Genomic DNA, 9387 nt, shown 5'->3' with positions numbered 1-9387 from the left:
CCGGGAAACTCATCCAACCGAAAGACCAACGAGGTCTGCCCATCATCTTCGATTGAAAACAAACTAATTGGATCATTGTTCGATGAGAAGCCAGTCTGATTGACAGTCCACACAACGCTTTACAGGGGGGAAGAATAGCCGCCGGGATGAAAGAGATGGCGTGTCTACGAATAATAGCTGCTGCTGCTCTTTTACTCGGCCCGTCATCGGTCACTGCATTGACCATTGAATACTGCTCAGACGAAAACACTGCATCGGCGAGCACATTACGTACGATGGCCTACTATATCCTCCTCCATCTTTGATACTAACCCTGATTTTTAGAAAGGAGCATATATCAATCGAACGGACTTTGTCAGACGCAATGCAATGCGGACTATGCCTTTGCCGTCCTTCAGGGCAAAGATTGCTGGTGCTCAGACTATGTTCCAGCTTCGCAGACCGATACCTCGGATTGTAACACTTCGTGTCCCGGCTATCCATCCGATCTTTGCGGCAACACGGACAAAGGCTTATACGGTTACATCGCCATGTCAAATGTTGAGCCGTCAGGAACAGCAACTGGCACCACCGATGCTACCGGCACTGCCACGGCTTCATCATCATCATCTTCTTCCTCTACTTCTTCGTCTTCGGTAAGTGGTGAATCCCTGATATAAATATTGCTTCCTTGCGCGTTTATTGCCACCTTTTTTGTATGTGTTCTTGTTCTTGTATACCAAGGTGGCTCTGTGCGATCCCGTAAGTATTTGGTTTAACAACCGCACAGGAGGGTACGGCTACTGAAACATCTACCCCCCTGGTTGAAACCGTTACTGTGACTGCGTCCGATCCTACGAGCACGACCTTTACTACATCTGCACTTGCTTCTGTATGAAATTTTTTTTTAGGCCAAAACCGATGCTTGAGCAAGACTGACCTTGCCATGCATAGAGCTCTTCTACGTCCGATCCAGCGACCACGACCACCTCCCCAGCAATCTCTGTCCAGACTGAGGCTGGCCAACCTGTGACCATTACAGTCTCAGACACGTCTGCAACCTCTAGCGCTGCGTCTTCGTCAAACCAGGGCAAGAGTTCATCATTAAGTGGGGGAGCAATTGCGGGAATTGTCATCGGATCGCTTGTGGGTGTAGGAGCTGCCGTCGCTTTCGCATTGTGGTTTTTCTGTTTCGGACGTCGTGGCGACGATCGCACCGAGAAATCGGGATCTCCAAACGGCGGCAGTGTTGCAGGCGGTACAACTGATACGCGACGCCAAAGCCGCGGCTCACAAATGAGCTTTATGCGTAATTTCTTGAGTCCGGCCGATAATGAAACTTCGCCGACCTCTCCGGTAGACTATCTCAGTCCGAGCCAGGCTTTTACCGACAACCGTATGAAAAAGAATGCAGTTTTATATCCTAACGGAGATCGACAAAGCGCAGTGTCTCTTCGTGATGACGAGGACTATTCTCGTCCTGTTTTGAGGGTTCGTCTTTTTATCATCTGGTCCTTCTTGAGGTTGTCATGCTAACATGTAGTTCTATAACAAAAAGCTTACGAATCCAGACTAATTCGATAAATGTCTTTTCGACTCCTTGTTTTTGTATTCTTGCATGCACAGCCCAGCACAGCGCAGCGAACGGTTTTTTGTCTATGATACCCGCCACCCCCAGCGTTCGCAGAACCCGTCAACTACCCTACATTCATCTGCCCTTTGCGAGCTCAAAGAAGTTCAGCACAGCACCATCGTGTCTTCGACTGCATGTTGATCACACAACTCGTCGTCAAGTGTCTAGCATGTCGACCTGTTTATTCAAGTCACTGAGAGAGCGTCTGTCTCATTTTACGCAAACGTTACATTATCTATCGTACATACATCTTTTTTCGAAATTTCCCCACGCTCTATTCTTGCTGCAAGAGCTGGGGTCATCACAGGTTTTCGTGATATGGCGTTTAGTTGGTTTTAGTTGGTTTGGTATGGTATAGAAGCTGAAATAATTCTGTTGAAAATATATGACCTGTTGATGACTTGTATTTTAGTTTCCTAATTATATTGAAATTACATTGAATTAAACGAAGTTACCGTATTATCGTTAAGGCAAAAAATTCTGTGGCGTGGCGGCAACAATGCCCTAATTGATTACATCAAGCAGGCGACTTTTGGACATGGTTGATGTCAGTGCAGCGCATGGTTTATAAATGGCAAATGCAACACTGCTATTTACTAGTTTCGATTTATATCATGAGTATCTTCACAAGGAAAGAGAAGAGAGAAAATGGCAGACTCAACGGACTACCACGCAAAATCCTACCACTACCACCCAACCACCGACACAACGGACCTCACCGGCGCAAACACATCCATCTACAACACGCCGGCCAACGCATACGGCACCACGGGCCTGGCAGACACGGGCTTTGGGACAGCCACGTACGGCAACACCGACATCTCAGGCTACCGCAGCTCAAACTCAGATACGTATGGCGGACATCGCACCAACACGGGAGCTGCCTACGACGACACGGCGCGCAGCTCGAGATACGACGAGATCATCGAGGGGGCTGTGAACGTCTCCAACACCAATACTACCAGGAAAACTGACCGTGACACGGGCACTGGATACGGTCAGGGATTGAGGAATACGTATGATGTTTCGGCCGGGCGCAACGTGGAGAAGACTGACTATGGTAGTCGCACAGACTTTAGACGTTAGTCCCATAGTGTGCATTTGTATAAGACAAAGTATTAGGAATTAGAATGGTATGTAACTTTACAAGTTTATCCAACATTTATAGTTATGCGCTTGTTTAGTGCGCGGCGTCGCGTCTCCCCTGGCCGATGCGCGCTCCAATGAGAAGCGAAACCAACAGTGAACAATCGCTCTGTCGGCGTCTCACAGGCCGATCTCGTTCGGGCTGTTAGATACATATAAAGATCAAAGTGTAGTTGATTTTGATTTTGATTGTTACTATTTTCCACTGCTCGACCAATAATTTATAGTAGACGTGTGAGAACCAAAAAAAATAAGGATCAAAATGACTCCCACCATCACTGTCTACCGCGGTTTCCCAACAACAGCAGCCCATGTCTGGTCTCCATTCGCCATCAAGCTCGAGGCTCGTCTACGCTTTGCCGGGTTGACGTATACTATCGAGCAAGGGTCTCCACGAACCGGGCCCCGCGGCAAGATTCCATACATCAGCCTCAACACATCCAAAGACATTGTCGACGCCGAGTTCTTTTCAGACACCCAGCTCATTAGTGACCTGTTAAAGGAGAACGGCATAGTACCCGATCTGAACGAGGCACTGTCCCCGGCAGAAACCGCAATTGATTTGGCCTTGACGGCTCTGTTGGAAGATAAGCTCTATTTCTATAACGTATGGCTTGAGACAGACTCTTGGCAAACATCCCCCTTTAGAGCGAGGAAACTAAACTATGTGATAACGCAGGCCGTCGAACGATGGAATGACAACTACTACACCATGCGAGACGGCATCATGGCCTCTATCCCCTATCCTCTGCGCGTGGTGATTGGATACATAGCCTGGCGCCAATGCAATGCCACTCTCCACGGCCAGGGCACAGGCCGCTTTTCCGCCGACGAGATTAATTCCTTCCGGGAAAAGATCTGGAGTAGTTTTGACAATCTGCTTGCTGACGCGCGACACAAGACGGCCTCTGGTCAGAAGCTGTTTTGGGCTTTGGGTGGCAAGGAGCCTTCAGAGGCTGATACGGCGTTGTTTGGGTTTATTGTTGCTGGATTGGTTTGCGATGCGTAAGTTTATTTGTCTCCTGTGTTCAATTTTCAATCAACATGGCTGATTTGATTGTACATGTAATATATAGGTCGCCGGTGTCTGCGAAATTGATTCGCGGCTTGCCGAATGTGCTTGAATATGCGCGGAGAATTCATGAGACCTACTTCCCTGACTATGAGGCGCCGAAATGGGATTGAGCAAATGAGCTTTTGAAATTAGCATAGAAAGATAAAAGTTCGTTGTATCTTATTGTGATAATCCTTTGTAAAATATTTATCTGCTTTTGGAGAATGCACCAATGTAGAAAGAACAGTGGATGAAAGAATGAGAAGGAAGATAGATGGCTCGGACAAGTTTTCTCCCAGCGTGAATGTCTCTGCGCAAATGAATGAAATAGCAGTAGATTTCGAATCAATACCCTTGAACGGCTATCATCGCGGTATACATGGGCCTCCCAAGGCTACCTACCTACCTAGGTAACTCTCCAGTTAGGGCACAGCAGACCACGTGTCACCGCAATGTATGTAACAATACGTGCATAGGTAATAACCAGTCAATCCATTTTCAAGTTCACTCGATATAACCATTCAATTTGCACAAAATGGTATTCAATCAGTTGACATCAGGCTTAGCAGCTTCGCTCGGTTTGGTGGTTCATGGATTTTACTGCTACAGTGCTACTGAAGTAGAAGTCTATCTAAGTTGTTTTTCTCACTCTACCCAAACTTCACTCAATTTGGTTAAAGCGCCCTTTGAAATTCGATATTGCGATCTCGTTCTCGAGCGCCCTTGGGCATAATATATGCTAGTTGATCGAAAGTAGCTAGCTGTAAGCCCTAGGTTGAACTAATACATTAGCTGAGATACAATTTCTAATAAACTAACACGCCGAGATCACCAGATAATTCTATATTCACTTAAATTTTAGTTATATGGTATGTACTGATTACCTTTTTACAGTTAATGGTAGCTTTTAGTTATGCTGGCTGTGCCTTGAATTGGGAGTTAGGGCTAGCTCATGCAATTTGCATATCTAACAAAGACAACAGACTACTATCTAATTCTAAATGTTTCTTTCACGTATTTCAATTCGTGTGTTACTTGAAATATATAGTACCCTATATATGTATATGATTTTAAATCGGACGAAGTTAACTGGCTTATGCAATCTCGACACCTGCAGTAGTACAACGCATTGGTAACTCTGGCGGCATATATAAATCACAGCTTCCTCTCTTCCTGACTCTGTCCATACCTTTAAAAAGCACTGTATATATATATTAATATAAATTTACAGTGTTATCACCCTCGCAAAGCGCCAATCGTAACGCCCCGGAACCGGGCGGGCTTATATCTGATTGCAATCAACCGAGATAAATCGGCCAGCCCAACTGCCTCTTTCCCCCTAGCTTAATGTAGAAGCTATCACACAATTTTCTCCCAGGCACAAATCTGCTGGCAGCCCCCAAATGCCGGCATCTCGACGTGGTCCTCGTTGTAAGGGATAGATGTCGATGTGCAGTAGTAATTTTGGCGACATATCGCAGTGACAGTAAGGTATGGGTACCTGACTGATTGTTGGGTCATACCATGCCATGCAAATGATGCCATCAGCTTAAGACCCAAGTAATTTAAGTTGCTATAGCATAGTATAGGCTATAATAGCCCATTTGGGCCGCGGCCTTCACTAGCCAGCCAGACTGCCAATGTGCCCCCAACTCTCAATTGACCGATATTAAATTCCAAACGCGGCTTGCGAAAAAAAAGTTAGAAGGGAAAAAAAAGGAAAGTAAGAATAGAAAAAGTAATTATACTTCGCCCGTTTATTTTTCTCTTTTCCTCGCTCAGCCCGTTACTCTCGAGAAGTTTTCCGGGAAAAGCCTCTCCTCACCGCCGTATCGCTTCTTCCCTCCGTCCTCCTCCTCACGTCTCCGTCCGCGAGCTATCATTGTTTTTACTGTCATTGTTGTTCAATTAAGAGTGAGAGGAAGCCCGGGAAAGCGTCATAAAACAGACATTCATTGCATTCGGAATTGCTCGCGTCCACGGACCCTCGTCTCCCTTCCTTCGCCTCTGACCGCGGTCGACGAACTCGACGTCACTTGAGAAAGGACGCACACGGTGCCTTTCGCAAAATCCTTCGAATCTCGTGCAATTGACTGTCCCCAGTCATCAATTGCATATCACTGAGTTCATTTCTTCCAATTGATTTTTTTTGGTCATCGTCCATCCTAGTCCTCGGCTCGTGCATCAATTGCCAGTAAGCGCCACTGCGTGCCCACGCCGGCTATTCTTTCGACAACCACTCCTTCTATTTTACTGCCATCAATCGATCGATTTCCAGTCGTCATCCATTCCAGAATCCTGGGGTTGCTGCCGTGTATTTACTTATCAATTCCTTCGTTACCGTTGACAGTCGATCGTGCAGGGCTCACCTCCAGTGGACCTGAGCCACCATCAACCACGCGTTACAATTGCGTTGTGACACGCCGTTTTTGATTATATTCTACAAGGACCCGTTTTGTACCTAGACTGTGGAGCTTATACTACTTTTTCCACCTCTGAACAAGCATATATCTCATTCAAATGCAGCCTCGGTGAGAAGCACGACCCCCGCGAGCAGTTGGATCTAGCTAACAAAACTTGAAAAAACAACATAGACGGGAATATCACATAGTTGTTTTGGGCGCGGGTATGTCTGCCTAGGGGCAAAAGAAAAAGCACACGATTTCTAACAAGCCACAGGAGGTGTTGGGAAGAGCTGTCTCACAGGTACGGATCTCTTCCGGTCTTGCGCAGTTAAATGTCCGTCGACTGATACTTTCTGTGGCTAGCCCAATTTGTACAAAATGTCTGGATCGAGAGTTATGACCCAACAATTGAGGATTCATATCGGAAACAAATCGAGGTTGATGTGAGTAGTTTGATCCGTCAATACTTGGAGACTACATATAGCTAATCATGGAAATTTTCATTAGGGTCGACAATGTATCTTAGAAATGTACGTATTATATGACAAGCGCTCGCATCACGATTACGAAGGTGAGGAGGATACTGATATTGAACAAGACTCGATACGGCTGGAACCGAACAATTCAGTAAGCTCGACTCATCGTATAGAAATTGATTGATTGGAAATTCGAACTAACAATCGCTCTTTATAGCTGCCATGAGGTAATTCCGCGCACAATCGAATGTTAAATGTGAACTGATTTAACCGAATGACGAAAACAGGGAACTGTACATGAAACAAGGACAAGGCTTTCTCCTCGTCTTCTCGATCACCAGCATGTCCTCTCTCCACGAACTTTCCGAAATTCGCGAACAAATCATCCGCATCAAGGACGACACCAAAGTCCCCATTGTGATTGTCGGCAACAAGTCTGATCTCGAAGAAGATCGCGCCGTTTCGCGAGCTCGCGCCTTTGCGCTTTCGCAAAGCTGGGGGAATGCGCCTTACTACGAGACATCGGCCCGTCGTCGCGCAAATGTTAACGAGGTATTTATCGATCTGTGTCGACAGATTATTCGCAAAGATCTACAGGCATCTCAACTGCGATCCCTTGAAGTGCCAAGTCGGAAGCGAGAAACGCCTACTCGCGAACCACGGAAACGAGAGCGAAGATCTTATCGACGACGAGGACAATGCGTTGTTATCTGAAAGTTTTTTCGATTTTTCTTTCTTGTCCGCCCTTTCATGATTGCCATCATGTTGATGTCCGAATAACACATGGGCAGGCGAGACTTTTTCTTTCTTTTTCCACATCATGATCAACCAACGACTGACTCCAAACGACATATATACCTCTATACTATACCTCCTATACGAACGATTGATTCTATCCATGATCTACAACTACATGTATTCCTTCATGGTGGAATCCCCTGGGCTGGCTCCTGACCTTATCTCACGATACGGAAAAGTGTTTTATTTCGATCTATATGTTCATATATAAAAATATGCATTTGTACACACCAAGTGAAAGATTCAGAAATGTAGAAGAAAAGTCCCGCGATACGGATTATTCTACATAACGACTCATTTAGCTACCTTGACATACGCCTCACCAATTGTACGCTAGGCTTACTCCAAAGGCATCCGGTCCTGGCTAGGTAGTGCTATGGAAAATTCCAGTTGACTGCATACATAGGAACGAGCTCGTTAGAAAGGAAGTTTCGTGCCATCATAGCTGAAGTAGGTGCCCGCATCTTCGGTGGTCATGCCCTGCAGAACCTTCAGGCACTCAGCAGCCGACTTCTCGGTGGACAGATTCTCTAGGGTTGGATTGTTCTGCATAACCCATTCTGTGATTTGATCACCCATATCGGTGTTAACCCAACCTTTGGTTGCAAAAGTCAGTGACATGTGGTTACATCCAAGTTTCCTGTCAGTACTACTCACCAGGGTGGATCAGAGCAGCAGTTATTCCTTCGTCTTTAAGCATTGGCGACCACTTGCGGATCAACCTAGACAATTTATCATCTTCTCGTTAATAATTACTCTTTGCGTGCATGACAGTCAACAATTATTGCGTACATGTTCAAGCCGGCTCTGGCGACGGAGTATGCGTTCATGAGGTTTTTCAGATGCGCGGCTGTCGCAATTGAGCCCAGAATAGAGGTGACAAACAGGGCCTTTTTTGCCTCGCCTTTTCGGAGCAGTGGAAGAAACTCGCGCATCAGCATGAGTGGCGTGGTGACTGTGAATGTCACCTCGGCCGTGTAATCTTCAATGTTCCTAAAATACCGTCAGCTACGTCAACGAATCGAATGTAAATAAGATTGAATGAAGCCATACAGTTCCTCGAACGTCTTCGCCGGACTATAACTCACACCGGCGTTGCTGATGAGATTATCCAGCCCATCAGGGAGTAGTTGCTCTACCTTCTTGGCAGCTGCTTGAATGCTCTCGAGCTTTGAAACGTCAAGGTCGAGGAGGACGAGTCGGTCATCCTTGCTCTGAGCCTTGAGCTCCTGCAAGCCAGTTGCATTGGCGGTGTTCCTGGCAGTGGCGATGACTGTGTTGTTTGTGTCTTTCAGCTATGTACTCGTGTATTAGCTTCTAGAGGCCTGCCTCCCCAGAACCATCAACGACAAGCAAAGAAAAGGGAGGTCACCAGTTCAGCGGCAAAACCGAGTCCGATGCCACGGCTTGCGCCAGTAATCAAGAATGAAGGCATGATTTTGGTAGAAATTGGTACCTTGGAAGGTAAGGAAATCTGTCGTTGATAGAGCTTTTTTGAGTTTGACTGAGTGGAACTATACAATCACGAACCCCGCCAGGAAACAACCAAAAAAAAAAAGGAAAAAAACAACAACTGTCTAGCATGTGTCGCCATTTTATATTCCTATAGTCTTTTTGTTGGCTTTTCTTTTTCTTTGTCCTTTGTCTGTTCTCAAGTTCTCGTCGCTCGGTAGTCCGTCCATCTTGCCATGTGCCATTTGATGTTGACTGATCGATTAATACCAAGGCAAATGTGGCGTAGGACTTCTTGATCTGGAACCAACCAGATCAGCTCATTGGCAGCTCATATTGCTGATTATCATATCATAGATTACCATGCATAAAATAAATGCTTTTTTGGTCACGGGTTATAGATCCATGAGAGAGAGAAAAGAAAGTAACCCATCACACGGCACA

At 46.0% G+C, this 9387-nt stretch overlaps 5 protein-coding genes across 5 annotated transcripts; 4 read left to right on the top strand and 1 right to left on the bottom strand.

Moving 5' to 3' along the window:
• Positions 1–155: 155 nt before the first annotated feature.
• Positions 156–1515, top strand: UA08_03847 (hypothetical protein; the record flags this gene model as incomplete). Its single annotated transcript, XM_020266192.1, has 4 exons — positions 156–270; positions 325–635; positions 770–871; positions 934–1515. 4 exons carry the CDS (start codon positions 156–158, stop codon positions 1513–1515), a joined length of 1110 nt encoding a protein of 369 aa, XP_020121515.1.
• A 745-nt stretch (positions 1516–2260) lies between these two features.
• UA08_03846 (hypothetical protein) lies at positions 2261–2858 on the top strand (the record flags this gene model as incomplete). Its single annotated transcript, XM_020266191.1, has 3 exons — positions 2261–2693; positions 2735–2745; positions 2781–2858. 3 exons carry the CDS (start codon positions 2261–2263, stop codon positions 2856–2858), a joined length of 522 nt encoding a protein of 173 aa, XP_020121521.1.
• Positions 2859–3020: 162 nt separating this feature from the next.
• On the top strand, positions 3021–3943 carry UA08_03845 (hypothetical protein; the record flags this gene model as incomplete). The annotated part of the gene is made up of 3 exons (XM_020266190.1): positions 3021–3365; positions 3438–3763; positions 3835–3943. 3 exons carry the CDS (start codon positions 3021–3023, stop codon positions 3941–3943), a joined length of 780 nt encoding a protein of 259 aa, XP_020121520.1.
• Positions 3944–6595: 2652 nt separating this feature from the next.
• UA08_03844 (Ras-related protein RSR1) lies at positions 6596–7407 on the top strand (the record flags this gene model as incomplete). Its single annotated transcript, XM_020266189.1, has 3 exons — positions 6596–6660; positions 6767–6844; positions 6981–7407. 3 exons carry the CDS (start codon positions 6596–6598, stop codon positions 7405–7407), a joined length of 570 nt encoding a protein of 189 aa, XP_020121523.1.
• Positions 7408–7908: 501 nt separating this feature from the next.
• Positions 7909–8926, bottom strand: UA08_03843 (hypothetical protein; the record flags this gene model as incomplete). The annotated part of the gene is made up of 5 exons (XM_020266188.1): positions 7909–8087; positions 8149–8213; positions 8284–8484; positions 8545–8786; positions 8864–8926. The coding sequence occupies 5 exons, from the start codon at positions 8924–8926 to the stop codon at positions 7909–7911; spliced, it is 750 nt and encodes a 249-aa protein (XP_020121522.1).
• Positions 8927–9387: the final 461 nt, after the last annotated feature.

Source organism: Talaromyces atroroseus, assembly GCF_001907595.1.
Source record: "Talaromyces atroroseus strain IBT 11181 chromosome Unknown scaffold_3, whole genome shotgun sequence".
Classification (NCBI taxonomy): Eukaryota; Fungi; Ascomycota; class Eurotiomycetes; order Eurotiales; family Trichocomaceae; genus Talaromyces; species Talaromyces atroroseus.
Note: the sequence above shows the minus strand (reverse complement) of the source record. Positions and strands in the feature narration are given on the sequence as shown.